General features: G+C 43.0%; 1 protein-coding gene across 1 annotated transcript in view; it reads right to left on the bottom strand.

Moving 5' to 3' along the window:
• foxj3 (forkhead box J3) overlaps positions 1-22034 on the bottom strand; it is a 79059-nt gene that overhangs the window by 29046 nt on the left and 27979 nt on the right. The window contains exon 2 of the mRNA XM_069678186.1: positions 18214-18709. Within this exon, the coding sequence (XP_069534287.1) occupies positions 18214-18534 (321 nt within the window). The 5' untranslated portion in view covers positions 18535-18709. The remainder of the gene's footprint in view (positions 1-18213; positions 18710-22034) is intronic.

The following is a 22034-nucleotide window of genomic DNA, read 5'->3' as shown; positions in this document are numbered from 1 at the left end:
CAAGCTTAAATTTTTCTTTTTTTTTTTTTTTTTTGGACACACATACACGCAGGTAGAAAAAGGTAAGTTTGTTCAGGTGCAAACGGCAGATGATTTAATCCCGTTAGCTGTGAGAGGAGCTGTGCGACCTGAAGGCCTTGATCAGAACGAGGCTCTCCTGAGTGACAGGATGAAAACCTGATGTGTGACGACAAAGGAGGGCCGCGATGAATTTGTTTGCTTTACTTTTAGCACTTTGAACACTTATAACCACTGTCACCTCCTCGTACACCTCGTGTTCACACATCATCAGACAAACTTCCCTTTAAGGCAACAAGTGAAATTAAAGACAGAAACAATTACATGAAGCCACTTCTAAAGATGTATTTAATTCTATTTAGCACTTCTTAAGCTGTATCGACTACATTGACCCTCCCCCTACCAACACCATACTGTCAGACTCAAGAAGTCTGCAACACACCGCAAAGCTCGCACATATAGCAAGGCTACCAAGAGACCCAGAGCCCACACTCCAATACCAATGAAGTCAACTAACGATTTTCAACTTGAATTTTTTTTTACCGTCTTCAAAGGCATTTGATCTGCCTCCCTTGGCATCTAGTAGTAATGTGTTGGCATGCTAGGTTTTAAACCCCTTAGTCTCTGATCTTTACTCACTTGTATGTAGTTTTAATAAAACATGAACAGCTTGCTCGCCTGCCGCAGAAAAATACATGCCAAGGAGAGATCTGTCATGAATGTAATAACCTGTTACTCCGCGCGAGCCGAGCTCTACATCTACGTCCATAATGCCAAGACAAAAAAGAAAACGAGCAATCCAGGAAAATCTAAATGATCGCTAACTTTCGCTATCTAGACCCAGGTCATCTGGTGTAGCACTCTGAGGTATTATAGTAATTAAAATTCAACAGCCACTTCTGCAGAAGGAGATGACACTATGGGGAAATTGTATTTTTCTCCCCCCCTTCTAACAATGAGCATTTGGCTAAATTAAACCCATTTTTCACTGGCAGGCTAATATAATGAGGGCAATACATGCAAGAAAGAAATTAGCTTGATAAGCGATTACATGTGTGGACTCAAAAAGAACATGTTATCAGGAAAAGTGAGAACAATGAAGGCAATAATCAGATGCTTGGACTTTATTATTCAGGGTTTTTAAAGAGCCACACAGGGCAATTAATGAATTAGGAAAAAAAACACAAGAACGACCAAAAAAAGAGAACAAAAGATGTCAAAGTTCCTCTGCAACTACAGGGGAGCCAATTGAGGTGACAACTGAGGTTATGTGGTTTGCATCAGCCTCCACAGGTGTGGCGTTTCCAGAGGGCCAGCTCCATACATTCACACCGCAGGACAGGTAAAGGGGACAGACAGGGGAGGCGGCACTGCAGGTACAAATAAGCGTCATCAGCGGAAGGAAGAGTTTATTCTAGATAACAACAGATGTCTGTGCGACTCCTGACTATCTCTGATAACTGCAGCGGGCCGCATTAGAGCAAGCTGTCTACATATTAACCACTGTCACATACACATTAACCAAGACAGCAAACATATAGTCAAAGTAGACATTGAGCTTTTGACAATTCTGATAGCGTGGGATCCTCCGCAACATCAAGTAAGCACAGCAAGCCAACTTTATATCTGCCAAGTAATTTTGCAGAGGGTAATCCAGGGATACTGCATCCTATAGAGCTCAGACAATACATCGAGCCTAAACAAAAACCCCACAGTCCTCTAGTGGCATATAAGAAGTTTATGAATGCTGCACCAAGGATGTTCCCTTTTCAACAGCAGCACGGGGGTTAGAGACCAAAGGCTCCAATATAAATGTTCTGAACTCAATCTCACTCAGACGCATGCACCCATATTCCCTCCCCTGCCTGCTTTGTTGCTGTAAGGCCAACCTTGGAACGGACCTGCAGAAATTCATGTGGAAAAAAAAAAAAAACTTCTGCATTATTTTCGAGGTGCACTCGAGGTTACAGCCCGGGCTTGAATGCTACGTTTGAAATTCGAACATTCCCCTTATAAATTGGGAGGCAGTCACTGCAGATTTGAAAAGCTGTGGGGGAAAAAAAAAAAAAAATCACTTAATGCAACACTGAATGGCGGGTCACACTACAACAGAAGCCCTGAGCCACTCGCATGAGGCCCGTTTGAGCACAGTCCTTCAGAGAGCTATCTGTCTTTGTCTCTCTCCCTCTTTTGCCGATATTTGTGTCTCTCCCACTCTGTCTCACCCTCTCGCTCAGAGCCAAACTGCACACAGTCGAAGCGCTATGTACAACCTCTGGTGCTGCTACACTTGCTACACTGCAGCGTGCAGAGCTGCAGCATTATTCCATTAAGTGGATTATTTACGAACATCTCCGACCTTCGACAGGGTTATCACTGGCAATGAACCAAGAAGAATTCAGCAGAAATGATGATGGAGCACAGACCTCTTTAGAAATTGGCAGTGATAGAGTGATGGATAACGCTGTTTAACAGTAAACCAACCAATAAAACACAGCAGATTAAGCTGGGAAAAAAAGGTTGAGACATGGCGAGACAAAATCATTCAGGAAAATAAAAAAGTGCAACATTTCTCACTGGGGAAAAAACAAGCATGAGTTGAGTGTTTAAGAATGGATTGTCTAAAAGGGGTCAAATAGGCACATTAGTACTTTTCAAGGAGGTCAGTAGTCCATCCATGAAAACTTTTCACTTGTTAAGTGATACAAAATTATCTTAGTAACAGGAGAAGTAATATCAGCCTGGAGGAAACATAAATGTTGAAGATGTTTTGGTGGAAAGATTTTTTTAAAAACTAGACCCCTTTGTTTCACCAGTGTTTAACCGTGCCCCTGACAAATATTTAAAATAATTTTTTAGTTTGAAATTAGCCTTTACGATTTATTTTCTGTACCGAGAAAATCCTCAGATTTAGCTATAAAAACTATGTAACTTCAAATCTCAAATGGACCTTTCTGAAGATACTTAAATATATTTAAATGTGGCATTATATTTAATGTCTCTTACTGAAGTTAATAATTAGGGCTGGGTTTAAAAAAAAAAGTTTCCGATTCGAATTGATTCTCATTTGAATTACCCAATATCGATTCATAAATCCTGAGATCGATCTTTAAAAATGTGTGCAAAAATCTATTTACTCACGTTTCTAAATGTGCTCCTGAACGCAGCACAACTCAGCGCATCCACTCGAAACGCGGCAGTGAGGGAGACATGCGCGGACATGTTTCCTGCACCTACTACAGAGACACCAGTGATCGCAGACACACTCTTTTTTATCGTGTGTGCGTCCATGAATAAGTTAGTTTTGCACTGATGTTTATGTTACTCTCTGTTAGCGTCGGCTTTGGCTGCAAGTGTATTTTCAGCATGTTGTACAGTATGCCATTCCTCATTACTCTTAGTCTTGTGTGGTTTTGTTCTTAGCGCTATGAGATCTCGTGGCTAAATCTTACGCAAGTTGAACCCCAGTTTGTTTAATCACAACCATGAGCCAGATGTACAGACTAAAAATGTAAAAATAAAAGGTACATGATGTAACTTCTTTGGGGTCGATTCTTATTGTAAACATTAAACTTTTTGATAATGCACCACGCTAGAGATGCATTGATATTGTAACTGAATTACCCCAAATCGATATCGAATCGGAAATTGAATCGAATCGGGACCTTGTGAATCCGAATCGAATCGAATTGAGAAATCCTAATCGATACCCAGCCCTATTAATAATATGTCAGGATATTGAAACATCTACACCTCACTCGTCACCTCAGGTGCTGGTGAAATGTTAGCTAACAAACCATCTTTGCCAGAGCATACAGACAAAAGTCTGCAATTCACATATAGTAAGAGATAACCTTTTCCTGTTACAGTTCGTTTTAAATGAATGCTGATAGAGGATATAAAATCTACAAACACGACCCCTGTAAAAACCACTGATGCTGTGTGTACAAGGAGTTTGCAGCAATGGGTTATTTTGTGTTTAAAGAAGGTCATTTTTGCAACAGCGCTTAGGCTCAAACAGTCGCTCCATCTACTCTCATGCACTGAGCGACTAAAATCATCACAAGCTACATCAGCCTTAAGGACACAAAAATAATTGACAGATTCTGAAACGGGAAAAGAAGACGTAGAGCATACTCTGTGCTCGGTCACCCGAGACAAACTGGGAAACTGGTAGTGTGCAGACTGACAATATCAGCAGAGAGAGCTGCCTGGCACAGGGCTGTAAATTGAGTCTGGTTGTTGCACTTTCTTCCTGTGCTACACAGAGCGCGTTTTCTCTCCCTTCCTCCTCCACTGCAGAGGCAGCACAAGGCCATGAAAGATTGGAGGCAAAGTGACGTCCTCCGGTTTATCCTCCCTGAAAGCCTTCGCATGCTCTCAGTTCCACATGAGGGATCTGATGAAAGCCGTTTGTCAGTATGCCACTTAATTATCAGCCAGAAGAAGAGCCTCTGATGCTATCCTCTGACAATGGCTCACAGCAGCCTGCTGACTACAGTGCCCACTAACAATGAAGAACTGACTGCAGCTACTAATGGTGACTGGGTAGTGCCAACTGTCCACTTAAGAGTTAGACAAATTAAGTAAGGGCTCTGAGCCTTTTGTGTGCTACTTTAAAGTAGATTCTTGTCTTTATAGGCTTTAATAGCAAGGAGAAAATGTTATATCTGAATACAAAGACTGTAAACAGGGAGGTTTGGAAGACAAAATGCAAAACAGAACAAGTCCTACTGAAAACACATTATGTGGAGCGGGAGAAAACCTGAGACGTTTTGACCTTTTATTTTTCTGCACGTCGACACAAACATTATAGAGCTTATGCCGCTGCTCAATATGCAAGTTACCATCAGACGGCAAATAAATAAAACAATCACATGCACTCCTTAACCTTCTATCTTTGCATATCATTTCCTTTTGACTGCTGAGAAACAAACAGTGGCTACAGCTGTGCAGGTGGATAAGAAAATTCCATTAATGTCTTTATAGTTTAATAACTTCAGCTTCTAACTAATGACTATTTGCATTGTACATTAATAGGATTCAATAGATTTGTTTCTTGATTATCATGTCAAATGATGTCTTGTTCAATCCACACCTCATATAGTTCACTGTCATAGCGAATTAAAGAAAGCAGATAATACATCTCACTTACAACTACCCATACTGCCTACCCAGAATAATTCAATAGTTGACAAGTACCGGTAAACATTCATTGCTGCAGCTTTAAGTTGTTTGATGTAGGGCTGCTGCAAGTAGTCGACGTAACCGATTGACGTCAACATCAATATTTTAAATCGATAGTCAGCTGAGCAGCTCCGGTCAACGCAACGCAGTTTTAAAAATTGCAGCGGCAGCAGCAGCAGAGTCCGACTCGGTTCAGAGTGAAAGTTTTCAAAGGCCCAAGGCTTCGAAAGTATGGGAGCACTTCAAATGATCGCAAAACTAAAAGGTGATTTGTACCCTGTGCAAAGTTTCGCTGGCGTACCTCAGCAGCACTAGTGCAATGCACGAGCACCTGAAGAGAAAACACACAGGCGCTATTCTGGATGATGGACCACCAGAAAAGGCAAAACCACCATGAGTGTTGTCTACTCATTAGTAGCGAGAGCTTTTTAATATCTTTTGTCCTCGTAGCTGTTTGATACACTCATAAAGCCATAAAGCCGTCTGCCTGCTTCCTTACAAATTTCATTGAATAAGTGTTTCAGAAAATGACACACAGTTTGTCAAAATAAAATGAACTGAAATGAAAATAAATCGTTTAGATTGATCGACTAAACGGTAAAATAGTCAATAGATTAATCGACAGAAACATCAGTGGCAGTCCTAGTTCGAAGTTTAATTCTGTTGTTTGTTCTTTTATGGGAAACACCTCTATGCTGCTTTCTTCACCAGGACACCAGGAGATTTAGTATTTCACTGGGAATATTCCTGGTTTAATAAAGGTTACATTAAAAAATCTGAAGAGAAATGACATGGTCAGCATGAACACCACTCCTCATCTCTTTTTCTTTGCATTGTTGAGTCAGTTTCCAAAGTGTATCGCTGATAAAGGTTGTGTGTTGAGCAGCAAAAGGTGCTCATCAGCGAGATGAGAGGATCTATTTTTCTTACTTAGTTCCGTTCTTGTCGCACTCCTCACTCTTCGATTTACTACCCATCGCTGAGGGTTACCACACAAGCCATTTAGCATCATCCCTATTAATCTGATCAGATACTTAGCTTTTCATTAGCAAAGAACATTACTGAACATGTCCGTGACAGACACAGGGGGGTGACTCAGTGTAACCTTGGACGCCACACAGTAACCTGACAGCAGGGGGCAAATCCACAAAGGAATGGCATGAAGCAACCTTTTAAATCACTGCTCCGCTCACACTAACACGCTCTGAAGAAAGCCTGAGAGAAGCGTCTTCTCTGTAATATGTATTAGATTTGATTTTCTTCTGAAAGGGAATCACAGACCCACCCTACAGTCCATTAGCCAAGTTAATGCAGAGCTGCCAGACTTGCTGACCCATTAATAATACATCGCAGTGGTCAAAAGAGGCCAGACACCTCCGTGCACCCCTTCATCCCTCTACACGGCCACATTAATGGACTAATTCAGTTGCAATTAAGTGGTGGGGAGAGGCTGTGGCCTTGTGGCTGGTGGAGCACAGGCTGAAGGGCTTATAGCCAGGGCTTGGATTATAATCACTACGAGCACACACATGAACACACACACACACACACACACACACACACACACACACACACACACACACACACTGACAAAGCAATTTACATACTACTGGAAAGGAGTCAACACATTTATAGTGAAACAGAATGAAGCTTTTACCGCTGGATACCAGAAGCAAAAGGAAAATTAATGAATATCATTTACACTAGTCATCATATTTATCCCCACAAATACAGTTTGTACACGGCCTTTTGCTAAATCTCTGGTTAGCTAAAATGATGTCCACCAATTAAACACACAATAACAGATATTATGGCGACTTGGAGGCCTCACCTTTTCAATTTGAAATGGAAAACATGCTAGCAAGCAATTGCCTGTTTACACACCCAGCAGATGCAAAGCAACATTAGCATCCTTTTGTCATGTTTTATCCACCTTACACATGTTTAGCTCTACTGAGCTTTAAATCAACTCCCAAGAAATCTGATTCTTTAGCTTATTGCTCCACTATGTTCAGCTGCAAATTGTTCATTTTCTCAGTCAGTCAGTCAGTCAGTCAGTCGTGACCTGCTTCTGGGCAGGTAACGTTAAATCTTTTTTTAGCTTTTCCCAAGAAAACTGCTTCAATATGACAAACCAAAACGAGGAGGTAAAAGACAATATAAAGATCCAAAGGACAGAGAGGAAAGATAAGGTGATTATCTCAAGGCAAACCCTTTCAAATCAGAGGCGGGAATCGCAGGGCGACTCACGATACGATACGTGGCCCACGATAACAATAATATCACGATACAGCGATTCTGCGATATTTTATATATTGCAAGACACTCATACTGTATAATGATACATGACGATATCTGATTGAGTGAAGAATACTAAATGCCCCTAAAAAGGTAAAGTGCAGGATTAATGTTCTCATTCACTGTGATTTGGTGTCAGTTTCACAGAATTTGACACAAGCTGATATGAGACAATGTACACGTTTTCAGGCTGTCAATTAAACTGTAAAAACAAATTAGGAATTTGAAGGTGGCTGGTGCATCTCTTAACTTCTTAGGACAGGACAGATGAAGTGAGACAGGAAATGTGGGGAGTAGAGATCAGGGGATGACATGCACCAAACGGATCGGCAGACCGGGAGTCGAGCCTGCGATCAGTACAACGAGGACTGTAGCCTCAGGGGCGCCTGCTTTACCGACTGGGCTAAACCAGCGGCGCCTTCTTCTACCCTCATTCATGTGAAGTGCCAGCACGAGGAGTCATGATGTAGTGAGTCTAAATCACAGGGAAATCTGTTTTTATATTTATAAATTAAAATATTGATATTTGGCAGCAGCCTACAGATATCGAGTCAGGATGATGATATAGCCTATTGCTGATATTTTGTCCCCAAGCTGTCATATGATCTGTCGTTGCTATTAAATTATTGACTATAATCTCTTAAATGACCTTAAATGCTTTCCTGTGTGGACAGTCCTCATGTTAAAACCCTGCATGAGACGACAAAGTGTGAACTGCTTACGCTGCCCTACTTTGCAATTTTATTTCATCCCTTTCTTTTTTGTGTGTTCGCTCATAACAGCAACTTTCATTCAATAATGTGGCTGCTCTTTGAGAATGTGACGTTGACAAATGAGCAATTACAGCAGCGATATTCACGTGTCACATCTGTGGCCGGCATGACCCGCGATTAGCCCTGCTGATGCTGAATGTGAGATGCGAGAGCTGTGCCTGTCAGCGCAGGCGCCTGGGAAAGCAGCGTAGCCCGGCTCTGGCATGTCATCCATCACTGGTTCCACTCGGCTGCCACAGCTGTGTCACTGTCCCCCCTCTCGCAGACCGCTGACCCCACTGAGGACGCACCAGCAGGACGATCAAATATCACTCTGGGATCACAGACAGCCATCCTGCTTCACTGACAAGGCAGAGGACGAAAAAACACTCTTTCCTACATCTCCTCTGCCACTCTGACATCTTTATCAATAAGCAGCGTTTAATGCCAGGCGGCAGCAGAGTGGTGGAAAGACACATGGCTGCTCGCCTTTCATTGGAAAAAAGCAGGGATTGCGAGGAGCAGAGAGAAGCCATTAGCTGCAGGAGGCCGACACAGAAGGTGACTCGGGTTTAATAATTGCCAGAGACGAGAGAGTGTGGATTGAAAACAAAAATGAAAAGGAAGAACATCAGCCAGACGTATTCCTGAGATAATTACTTGCCATCTAGATTTCATCAACATGGCAATCATCCGGGCAAGTCTTCTCCTTTTTAAAACCCCCTATCAAATGTGACTGATCTACAGTGTGGATGTAAGGCAGCATGGCTGAGCTCCCAGTTGTTCTAAGTGGATATCAGTGGAGGGCTCACCTCCGTCAAGCTACCGACCTCTGACCCTATCAGAAGTCTCAGGTTGCCGAAGACTTTTTTTAAAGATCCTTCTCCAGCTTCTGCTAATTAGTCCTGCAGCCTCTTTCCCTTTCATTTCCAAAAAGGAAACGCTGCTTGTATGCCACAGCGCTGGCAGATAAATTAGCTGCACGCTTCACAGGAGGCGACCGTTCTTCAGGGAGAGCAGCTACCTTAATTATGAATATTATTAATTACATTTCTTGAAAAAAAGGCAAGCAGAAATGAAAAATAATAATAAATCAATCACACTTATACATACTAAAAGATATTTATGAAAATTTAATCACCTTGTTTACTTGGAACAGTTGTGAGAATTATATTTAAAATGCAGATGGAGCCAGTTGCAGCAGCGGTAGCCAGTCTAACGCAGCTTAGACGAATAACAGGGCAGATTCGGTGTTAAAGGCTGATTCAAAGGACTCTATTTATAGCACGCAGAATTCATCGGCGTACCCCTCTGCTTTCTCTGCCTCCTCGCCGGGACACAAATCAGTGCACATACAAGAGGAGATGTTAAAAGGCACCATCTGTGATCCTAATGTAAACAGAGGTGGAATGATATGCAGGCTCATTAGTCGTTAAGGTAGTACGGCTATAGTATTCAGTCTGACTTTGACTTCTTATTAGCAGCTTCCCGGAGGGGAGGATTCGATCTTACTCGAACCAATCACTGAATCAATGCATCCGCATGATCTGACTGTAGCTATGCTGTGTACATTTAATGCTGTAAAGCTAATTTCCTTGGAACTGCAGTTATAATTGAGCAGGGTTGAGCAGGGTTAGTGTTTTACAAAGACAATTATTAAAAGGAACAAAGTATTTATTACCTAGAGACAAATGCTGAGGCATTACAGATTCATGGAGACAGCTTAACCTAGCCTGTGTGTTCTGTTGTACCTTTTAGCAGCCTGAGGATGTCTAGCTTACATTTACAAACTAGTTAGCTAATTATGACCATGAGCACGTTTACTTTGTGCTTGCACTGACTCAGACAGGCTGGGTAACGTCACCAACTTGTATGAATTTTTTCGCTAACAGATAATTAACGTCTCCTCTGGTTGATATACCCATAAGATAACATACAATTTATTTTTTCTTGTTTTAAGAACAAGTTCATAACCTGTAGTTTATGAGCACCTAAGGGTATGAAATGCTATGATGTAGTGAGCAAAGATCTATGATTTAGCTTCCCATAGCTGGTGGAAAACTTGCAGAAAACCCAACAATCTTTCTCCAAAACGATTAAAAAAACAAAACAGTGGTGACAATATGTCATAGTACTGTTAACATAAAGTCAGAGCAGATTAAGTTGGTAGCAAAAGCTTATCTTAAGAGTCTATTTCTTCATTACTGAATCATAATGTTACCATATAGTGTATAAAAAACAGACATTATCATGTCAGATAACATGGAAGGCGATAATGATATACTGATATAACTGTGACTAATACCAGGTTTCAATTTATCAGCCCAATATATATTGCTCATCCTCAAAGCAGACCTTTATGTTACATTTAAACACAGGGAAGAACAATAGGTAATGACACAGTTGGAGATGACGCTTTCTAATTGTGATTTATGTGAACTGCGAATGTCACCGTTTGGTTTAAAATCTTCAACCTAACAAAATCAGAGCATAAACGGTCATTTTATAAAGGAAATTAATGGAAATGAAAAATTGTTCCTTTTCAGAAATTCCATGAAGGAGTTGCAATTATCCCAGACAGTCGCAGCAATGTTAAGCTTTTATTGTACAGTGTTTTACGCAAAGCTGAAAGCAAACCAAGTCGAAAAATAAAGGAGGGCAAAGGCCACTCACTGGGAAAGAAGTTAAAATACAGGGCAAGCAAAGAGCTATTTTTGTCCAAATCTTTCTAGCCACAGAAGGATGACTAAAGAGTTTCTAAGACGCTCCAGATAGTCTTTCATCTTCCCCCCTGAAAAATCCAACTAATGATTTTTCCAGTTATGACTTCTTCTGAAATGTGTTTAAAATTCCTTGCAGTTCATAACTTTAACTGTGACACCGGGGTTTATTTTCTTGCCCAACTGTGACAAAGCAAGGGCACGGCCTGCTGAAGGTGATGATCTCAGTCGCCACATAAACGGACAGCTCTGGAAAAGACATAGAAATACAGAGCCTGAGCCCATCTGCAGTTATTAAAGGAGTCTTATGGGCCTTGCTAGCGCCAGGCAGCTAAATACTTGAGACAACTCTATACTTCTATCCAAACCTCTGTGCAACTGAGACAAGAGGCAGGTCTTAACTAACTGGAGAACCAGCTACCCAGCAGAGATCCTGCAGACTTGGCCTCTCATATTTCTGCATAATTACCATCTGAAGGGCATGCCTCAACAATACAACTGATTAACAGTTTTTTTCAATGGCTCCAAGCTGTGAGTAAGAATGTGTGCAGGGATCAACAGCCCATCATTGTCCACTGTAATCTGCATTATAAACGATTCTTAGAGAGAGGAAGAATAACACGGTGACATAAGTGGTGTGTCCAGTGCCTGTGATTCAGGTATCGACTGCATCACGTGCCATTATCACCAAGGGGAAGTTCACTGAATCAATTGATGACCATGGTCATGAGCTTTTACAACTGCATGCTGTACCACACATCCTATCTAGCAAACAGAGCAGCTGGGAGGGAGCTGTTAAGGGTTAATGGCTGTTTAAAATGATAACAGAAGTCATATATATAGGGGATGAACTGCGAGGCCGTGGCTATGACTGTTAAAAGACAGCTACAGTTTCAAGTAAAATTGAAGCCAACATCTCTACACAGGCCTGCAGGCCACAAGAGGAAGCGATAGAAGCCTCAGGCCTTTTATGTTCTGCACTGCAGTCAGCACTTCACTCGGCGGAGTGTGGGGACAGCAGCTCCTGCCAAAATGTATCCGTGCCAAGGCCTGCCAGCCTGCTCTCCCCGCCCACTCTGAGGGCCAGAGCGTGAGCGGTGGGGCGCCGGTAGGCGGGCGCAAGGTGAGGCTGGTGGGCGGGTGGCCAGGCTGGAGCTTCCTGACACGGGAACCCGCCTCACAGCAGGATCAAACTGGCTGCCGAGTGAATCACTACCCCTCCCACCACCTGACAAAGTGAGCGCCGGGCCAGCACACAGCCACTTCTGCTGTCTCTACAATTATGAAGGAATCCAGGATGAGATAAAAGTGCTAAAAATCCCTTTAGCACCAATCAGACTGCATCTCAGCCAAGGTTCATGTGATACCGGAGAAATTAATGAACTTAGTGAGAAAGATCATTAAGGGTTGATGTGTGGGTTACAAAAGACAGGGAAGCGCTCGAAATACATCAGTGCTGCTGAGAAATACAGTAACAGCAAAGTGGTTAAAATTTAAATTCCTGCTTCACTGTGTAATGATGATACAGGCTGAGAAAGAAGATGAAGGTATCAGTGAGTCTAGCACCGAAGCAATTTTACACTTTCAGATTTCAGGCCCTGCAAACCTAAGCTTGAGGTGCGAGATAGGGGCAGAAGACGCAAATTCCTCATACCTGACCAATCTTATTCAAATAAGCAACAGGAGCAGGGATTTTCTGGGCTGTGGCTAGTCACCAGTCAGAGGCACGAACATTATCTCCAGAGTAAATAATGTCCTGGAGGACCAGTAGCTACCCAAATCGCTTCTTAAAAAATAGAAAACTGCTCCAGGCTGCTATTATTAAGCCTCAGATCCAATGGGAAGTTGAACCTTTGATCTGTTTAGGGTACTGTGTATTTGCATTTTATAATGAGATCAAAGCAAGGTCCAGGGCCCCTGCAGAAGGCAGCTCTGTGCCCCATCTCTGCACACCGGACGATTTACAGACCAAAGCTATATTTCCCTGTTAACAAGACCATGGAAGAGCGGTGGACCTGAGTGGGAATGCAGTGGGAGACTGGATGTTTGTTAGGCAATCAACAGCAGCCTACATTCTCTTCCAGCTAATTTTCTCTCCTGTACACAGGTGTGGACCAGATAAAAAAATAAAATCATGCCAGTAGCAACAATCTCCCGAACAGTTAAAGTTCAAGAGCAAACATTTCAAGCATTTTTCAACTGGTTGAGAATTGCTCCAGATTTTCTTTGGCATTCTTCACCTGGAAGAAATGCAGAGGGGAATTTACACACTTTGCCTGAAGTGAGCCCACAAGGAGCCGGGAGGAGGTTTGAGACGAGCAAGGAGGTCAACATTTGAGAGTGTATGTGGAGTCTCTATTCAATACCTTTCTCCAATAGTTTTTTAAAAAGAAAAATATACCAGAAGAGAAATCTCTCACACTGTCACTCCGTCTTTGGCTGAACTGCAGTGAGAAGAGACTCATATTTTTCTGAGGTGGAGCTGGGAGAAGACTGCAAACAGCAGAGGCATCTATGCAGATCAATGAGGAGGTCTGTTTGCTTAAATTAGCCCATCAAGTGTGAGGCTGTTACTTTAGCAACAACTGACACCTCAGAGGTTCTTTCTTATTAATCATTAAGCGATCATCTGAATATGTCACTTTTGATTTGGTGCGTTAAAGCTGGCAACATCTCACCAGACTGCAATGAAAAATCATGCAATTTAATATTTTCAACAGATAGTACAGACACAGGTAATACAGAGGTCCCCCATTATTCTAGGATCCACTTTAAACCAATACTAATCAACAAAGCAACACTTTTACAAGCTCCATATAATAATGACTTCAAAGGTTTGTTCAGGCTGTGTGCTAGACTTTTACCCGAGTGCAGTCATGATGCACACAGGTAAAGGTTGACCAGGGGAATACCCCGTCCTCTGAAGCTGTCTCACCGAGGTGTGTTGAAGCCACGCGTCTGCAAATCATTTATGTAGCAATTTCCCCCACAAACAGTTGTAGCGAAAGTGAGAAAGGGCCGCTCCGCCATTCATGACACGCAAGATCACATCCGCGAAGAGAGGGAGAAGAGTCGAGAAGTTGCGAACACAGGCTTGAAAACTAAATTCAGCTCCTATGCTTTAATTAAATCACACAAAGAGAGCACATTTTAAAATCTTCGCTTGCAGTTTACACCATAAAAGGTTTAAAATCTAAGTCCACCTGCATGCCGTAAGAATTTAGTCTCATTTCAGAGCAGTCATCTGGGCCAGCTTACATTGCCTCGATGGGGAGTGAGCAACAGGAATGATTACTGAAAGGAGACAATTAAGGAACGTATAGAAAAGGTATACAGCATTATGCAAAAGTGCTGCAAGCTAAAGTCTATACTGATCTTGGAAATATGTGTTAAGGAGTCCTGGCATGTGAAATATCAAGAAAGGAATCTGCCATACAATGAACAGAAGGACGCAGGAGCTACAGTACACAAGCTGAGTCGTACAAAAGCCTGCTTAGACAAACCTGCACAATATGAATACCTCGGAGAGCTGCAGAGGGTGTTAAGAAAAGCACCGTCTAATGGCTTGCTCATAGATGCCGAGCACACATTCTGCACTCTTGAAGGCAGCGCTCACATTTTTTGACCTTGATGAATTATCTGTTTTTATTGACAGCACTTATTGATATTTCTTAAAAGCGCAGGCTAATGGAGTTCTATTGAGATGACTAAATGAGTTGCTGGTGCCCAGATTAGCCTGGTCTCATCTCGCCGCCACAGCTTGCATTATCATACAGAGCAGACGCATGCGTGTGTTGAGTCCCAAATTCCTGCGACTGACATCTCCAGGGGAACAGAGGAGCGATGACTACATCCGACCTACATTCACCCCACCCAGGCATGCTCTCTTCCAACTAATTACGCACACAAACACGCATACTCAACCACACTATAGGTGGATTCATGACAGTTTAATAGTCACAGTAGAGGAAGTAGTTACTACTGTATGCTTATTACTGAATAATGCTGTTTCAGTTAGGTGTAGGACATGCTCCTTTACTCTTTCAAAGACACAGCTCTGAAAAACCCTCACAGCTGTACATGCTCCTAGTGACCTCCTGAAGATTGGGAGGGAAACATTTCCCAGGCGCTCGCACAGGCTCAGAAGAAAATATCATTTGTGTGATGGGTTGTGAAAATTCTCCAAGCACAAAAACATTAGGAACAAACCTGAGGCTACTGGAGCTCGTTCAAATACCCCGGGCCTGGAAACAGTTCTCTTGGATTTCATTCACATGTCTTATGCAATAAAAAGATTTTATACTTCTTCTATACACATTATTTCAGCTGTTTAGATTCTCAGAAAAAAAAAACTACAGCAGGGAAAACACCCTCTTAACAAGAACTGAGAAAAGGATCGTGACGCAGGCTCTAGCCTATGAGCACATCTTCAGACGGCTTTTTCAGTGTTTCCTGTGCTGTACAGCATCCTGGTTAGAGTGATGTGGTTTTTCACACTTTTAAATGTGAGGGGTATTTTTTTACAGTTGCGGCCCACATTCAGGCCAGAATCTGTAGATCTGTGCAAGCATTTGCTAAACCAGAGAGTACTTGAAGAGCGTCAATCTCCTTCAACGCTGACTAATTATATAACTGAATCTGATACCTCAGACATCATCTTAGTTACGTCAAATATGCATTACGCCAACACTGAAAAGAAACCCCTTCCATTTCAGCATTAGGCATGCCTCTCAGTTTCATCTGTGTAGATGAAAACACAACTGTGATGGTACAAAACCGGTGATACATTGTTGGTGGATAATTGGATAATACTAGTGAATTACATTGCAATTAATTTTCTTTACAGAACGCTTTACATTACATTTCCAACCCATTTCAAAACATGTCTTCCATTACTTATGTACTACTGTTACATTGCATACGATGCCACCTTTACTAATGTCAGTTTTGCTCTATGAGACAATGTTGTGAGTGACTTTGAAGAAAAACAGCACGCCTACTTCCAAGATCGGTCAGTAAATCCCAAAAGAGGATTGAAACCCATTCGCTGGTTAGCTACCAAATAATTTTGTAGGCTCACAATTGCACAGAGGAATATTTAATTAAAAAATACAGAAGAGCAGCTGCATTTTTCAGCCAATTTTTTTGAAACAGCTCCTGTGATATCAACTAGGATTTTGTGAAGTTGCCAAATCTTGAGAGCTAATTATTATTTTTAGGCATTAAAAAAAAAGGGTTTAAATGCAGAACGGTATCCCAGAGGCTTCCTTACCCTGGGCATACAGAGATCAGCGCCTGATTGACCTGCATGATTAAGCCGCATTTGACAACAAAAGAACCAAAAGCCTCACACATTAGCCCAGCTTTGGTGGATTAATATCATGTGGTGCTTCCTGCCAATCCGCAGTCGGACTGTAACTTAGTCGGTAGAGCAAAACTTCAACACTGACAGCAGTGCCAGTTTGACTCACACTTGAGTCCACCCACTTTAAGATGTATAAAAAGCGTATGCATTTAAGTGCTTTGGATCCAAGTGTCACCTAAATGTTGTGTCTTATCTACAGTTATTTTAGTTTGTCTAGTCAGTCACACCCTTATATCTGAGATATAAAGTCTGTGGATGTTTATAAAAGTCCACTTCAGCCTTAATTATAATTTACTGATAGCTGCTCTGTAGACATAAAGACATTTTAACACTTTCAGGTTTGCTAATTGATTTAGACTAAGCAATGTGTGCTACACGCTCTGCAACAGGATTTGTTATCCACCATAACGCAGCAGCAAATGTATAGAAAATACTGCTGCAACCTTGAACCAATGTCTGGAGAGAATTGTCAGTGTGCAATGAATGGTTAATTTCAATGCCGTGGAAGGTAGGCGGTATACAAATTAAAGAGGTGACCTCAGTGTTGAGTGAAAATGTCTGTAACTCAATGCAGGGATGCATGCGCACTGAGAGCACATATGCTGCTATGATTCTGACGACTAAATAAGCGATGATGAAGGGAAAAAAGGAAACATGGGTTGCTGAATAAAACAATTCATTTCCTCACAAAGGGCCTTGCCACAGAAGCTAAAATCAATCCATTTACAATAACACATGCTTTCTCATCTCCTTCTCACCTACTCTCACACACACACACACGCACGCGCACACACACACCTCCATGCAGCCTGTCCTCGCGCCAGATCTTGTCGCCCCAGGAAATGGGCTTCATACATCTTGTCTGACTGCAATAAAGCAGTGCCTAAGATTCTATTTCCAATAAACGTCGACTGATTGGAAAACTCATTCTAATATCAATTTCCATCTGGGCCCTTTAAAAGGCAATCAGCATAGCTTCATCTCGGTATATCATGGGCTCCTTGAGATGATGACACAGCAGCACTGGCTCTCTCCTTCTGCATAATGGCCTTCTCCTATCAAGGCATCTGCAATGAATAATACCACCCATGAATAGGCTATTTAGTCTGTGTTCGCACAGATAGGGGCCACTTCTCTGAATATTAATCCAGGGTTTTACACTTCATATGGTTCTCTCAGGGCTGCACCATTTTTCACTCGCTGGAGTAAGGCACTTAGTGTGATTTGGCACACTCAAAGTTTCCCTTTAAGCTTCCTCAGTAGTGACAATGGTGATTACTGACGGCATCCCACTTTGTTTGAGCTGCCGGACGAGCACAAAACAATGATTCAAGTCGAGGGATATCAGTTTCAACTTTTTCTACACGTGCTGTCCACAGCTTACAACAAAAAGAAGGAATTCCATGCGGGAAAAAATTATACAAGTTACTACACAGCTGCAATAGCACAACCCAAAAGGACATCCAACAGTAGCTTCACTTAAAACACAATGCAACTCTATCCTCATCGTGGTGTTCATAACTTTGATGTCAGCTTAAAATTAGAGATGTTCCGATGCCGATACTGATACCGATATTGGTATAGGCATCTAATACTGCAGTAAAAATAGACAGACAATAGTCAGATATCCGCGAGTACTCCACTCCCATATAACGAACAGGGTTCTGGTAAATTATCAAATTATCATGACGATAACAAAAAACAGTGCAGTGCTAGGAAAGAGTGTAATTTTCGTCAAAGCCTGCAAAAGCCGGCAATAATAAGTATTAATATGCTCAGCCGAAAATCAAGTTCTGGTATCGTATCAGCATTGGGAAAGAAAAAATAGTGTCAGAGCATCTTTACTTAAAGGTGGGATGTCTTTTTTTCTCACCTTCCAGCCGCTGCCCGCCTCCCTGTAGTAGGGAAAGTTATCACAGATCCACTGGTAGATCTCGCTCAGTGTCATCTTCTTCTTTGGCGAGCTGTTGATAGCGAACGTGATGAGGCTGGCGTAGCTGTAGGGGGGTTTGCCGTCCTTGTGCTGCTGCACCTCCTCCTGGTCCAACGTGGTGTTAGGATCCAGCAGGGCACTCTTCTTGCCCATGCCCGGCCCGTGGGCATTCTGGGCATCTGCCTTGCGGATGGCCGCCTGCATGGTCAGCTGAGGAAGCCAGTCCATGGAGGTCAGGCTGCTTTCCAGCTCCGACGTCATGGTGACGGCAGGCTGGGCAGGAGGGGGGTGGGGAAAAGGTGGAGGTGGTGGTTGTTGCTTTTGGTGCTCTGCGCTGGAAGGAGAGTGGACCAGGTGTGGAATAACAAACGGGGCGGGTGACAGGTTGAGGTTGAAGTCTCCCTCAGCTCAAGACATCAGCTTCTGTAGGTCAACTCTGGAGAAACAGGAAACAGAAATGCTTTTATTAGTCAACTGCTCTTTGCTACAAGGAGCGACTAAACATTGGAGATGAAAGATATGCATATCAGCAGAAGTGCAGAGAATGAAAAGAAACGTAAGCGAGGAAGCAGCTCTAAACAGTTTGCCCTACATCAAAAACCAAGCGTCTCTGTAAAGTATGCTTATATATTCGCTGTGCAAGAGATCACAAGCCCACCACTTTCTCCACCACTTGCTGCTCTCAAAGCTGACTCATAGCTGGGACTCCATCTGCACACAGAGAGAGTAAATGCCAGGCAATTGTTTTCACAACTGCCAGCCAAATGGGGGAATGGCTCAGGAGGAATTCCGACTCTCTCGAGGGTAGTAAACCCCCTCTCCTTTCTTCCCTGCCTGCCAGCTTTCCTGCCTCCTCCCCCACTCCCCCCCCCCACTCCAAAACGGAGCCTCTGCCGTAAACAAGCCTGCCAGTGTCGTCTTGCGAACCGTCCGCGGCGGCCCTGTGAGCGTCAGCCATGCTGCGCAGAGTGCAACCCGCAACAGCCTGCCTCTCTCTGTCCCTCTCGGCACACTGCCCTCACGGTCTTAAAATAGAGGGGCAAAGTAGAAAGGCCTAAAGTTACACACGTAGGTGAAACACAGGCATCTGTGGAGAGGGGAAAAAACCCTGAGCAGGATGACACTGCAATCTGGCTGAAGGGGAAAAAAGAGAAGAGGCGGGAAAATGAGAAATCCTCACCAAGTTGTGGGATTTTTCTCTTGACTAAGCATGCTTGCACAAGCGTGTGTGTGTGTAAGCATGTGTGAGTCTGAGTGTGCACTCAGGCTGGAAATAAATACAGTCTTGACGGTACTCAATAGGTCAAATAACGTCCTTAAAAAAAGTATGTGGAAATTTGCTCAGTGATTCATAACATTTAACTCATTTTGTGAACAGTGTTTTAAAGGCTTTGAGGTTTGACTTCAATGTAACAAATCAAAAACACATGGACTCCAAATCTAGCAGGAGTAATATCTTACTTCATTAGCGAGTCAAAAAGGTGTTGAAGAATTAAAAAGCGTAATTTTATAGGCCTCTGCCATCAGTACGAGATGCGGCAGGAATAGTAATAAATTCCTAAATTGGGCGATCTCTTTCAGCGGTAGTTGCTCATAAGCAGTTTGTGGTTGTCCCTTTCAATTGATCTCAAACAGCAGGGGTTAGCTGGTGCCCAGCTGCCAATTCAATATCTGCTATCAGTGAAGACAGACCGAGCCAGATGATGAAGGCATTTCTTCATACGTCCAAACAGAATACTGAGAAGGGAAAACCGAATCGAGTCGGGGGAGATCATTAAAGGGCATTGGTCTTAAATCTTCCCTTATAATCACTGGGCTTCCTGAGGCACTGTAACATTTCTAATCACAGTTTTTCTCAGCAAAAGGCATTTACATTTGCAGACTTTCTGTCTTTATTTTCTAACTGGTACAGCATCCTTTCCCAAGCTTCCCTCTTTGGGCTTGTAAGGTGGCTGTGATGGAGAACAGCAGCTGTGGTCATCTTGAATTCATGGCGGTAATTACGTTTTAATGGACAGGTAACAACAGAATCTGAATGAGCTTATCCAAAACTCTCCTGGAGCATCGTCCACCAATGCACCGTCCATCTGTACCATCATGTTTCAAACTTTCATATTTACACCGAAATGTGGGCTGATATCAACCTGCTCCGGGCTAAGCTCGGAGCTTTGAGAGGGGCAATAGCAACAACATTAAAGCAGCGTTTATAGTCGTGTTTGACAAAACGGTGAGCACAAATGCAGACAAAAAAAAAAAAGGGGGGGGAGGGGGGAATGCTGCAGGGGGAGTTTGACTAGTTTTTTAGGTTGTTTGATACTTTATTTCCACTGTGAACACTTGTCATATTTGAAATCTTCTGTAAGTGACTCAAAGCAAGCTGCCCACAAATGTTCAGACTCAATGAGAGGAAAACAACGCTTTTCAGCCACCTCTAAAGCTTTAGATACTCAAAGCTAGATCGTGGGTAGAGTTTCACTTTAATCTGTTCGCTTGAAAAAGGGAAGGTTGCTTTTTTTTTTTTCCTTTTTCATTAACATTTGCACCATGTTTGTCCACAGGTTGGAGGCCTTGATGAAAAGGCTTTGAGGTAACTCTCCGCAGTCATGAGCAGACTGATAGATGAGCGTACCTGCTGACTGACTACTGACAGGTGAGTCAGCCCTAATGGAGGAGAACGGCTCCTCATCACCAAAAAGACAAACAAATACATATCTCCACCCTGTAACTGAAATAAAGGTGACTCACACGCTACTAATGACAGTAATTTTCCTCTTTGAAAGGCAGCCTATTTGAATATTTATATACATATTAACTCAGAGGGCCTGAATACATTATTAGTGTACGCCTTTAAATCCAGCTCCATGCATCTCCAGCATAGATTTTAAGTCAATGTCACACAAATACATCCTGTACAGCTCCCACTCCCACTAAAATCTGTCATTTAATGTCCACCACACTTTTAATACATGTTCTACTTTGATATTTATTGTACAACCACTTATTTGAACCTGCACTGCTATAGGTACAACACCTGACGAAACACAAGAAAAGATTCTTGTTTTTGCAGTTTCTCTTATCGACAGACTGATATAGAACAAGTCACGCTCAGCATGAATGGGGGGCCGAAGTCGGTAGTAGAGAGGAAGACGTAGTCCGAGCCTTCTGGTGACCGCCGGAGGTGAGTTGACAGAGACAGAGGTTGATGAAAGGCGCTCCGCCTGCTACACGGAGACGCATGCCATTTGACCCTCTACACTAATGATCCAGCTGCTACATAATCTGCCGGGCCAAGTCGGTGTCTTAATTAGAGAACCTTTGGCTGTGGCAGGAATGATGAAGCACGACACTAGCAGGCAGGCAGGCAGTAAGGCGGCCCCCCTGCTGCCTTCATTACCCTTGCAGGCTGTGGGACAGTCAGAGCAGGGACAAGCCCCAGCGTGCTGCTGCGTCAGAGATGACTGTCTTAGTGCGTTCACCAAAGGGTCTGGGGGCAGGAGGAGGAGAACTGAGGAGGTGGGAGAGACTAAAAGAAGAGAAACCAGGAGAGATGAAGCTGTAGGGAAGGGTGTGAAGGGGGCCGTGACGCTGGTATCGGGCCTGGCAGAGAGCAGGAAGAGGCAACAGAGTCTGCATTGAAAGAGTCGGAGAGTTAAGGCATCGTGATTACGAGCCCCAGGGAACAGGACTGCATTCCCACACACCCACACACACACACACACACACACACACACACACACACACACACACACACACTCAGCCAC

Source organism: Semicossyphus pulcher, unplaced genomic scaffold (assembly GCF_022749685.1).
Source record: "Semicossyphus pulcher isolate SPU_LCO1_2020_fin unplaced genomic scaffold, fSemPul1.0.p SCAF_3, whole genome shotgun sequence".
In the NCBI taxonomy this organism is placed as follows: Eukaryota; Metazoa; Chordata; class Actinopteri; order Labriformes; family Labridae; genus Semicossyphus; species Semicossyphus pulcher.
The sequence above is the reverse complement of the archived record's forward strand: the minus strand, read 5'-3'. Positions and strand labels throughout refer to the sequence as shown.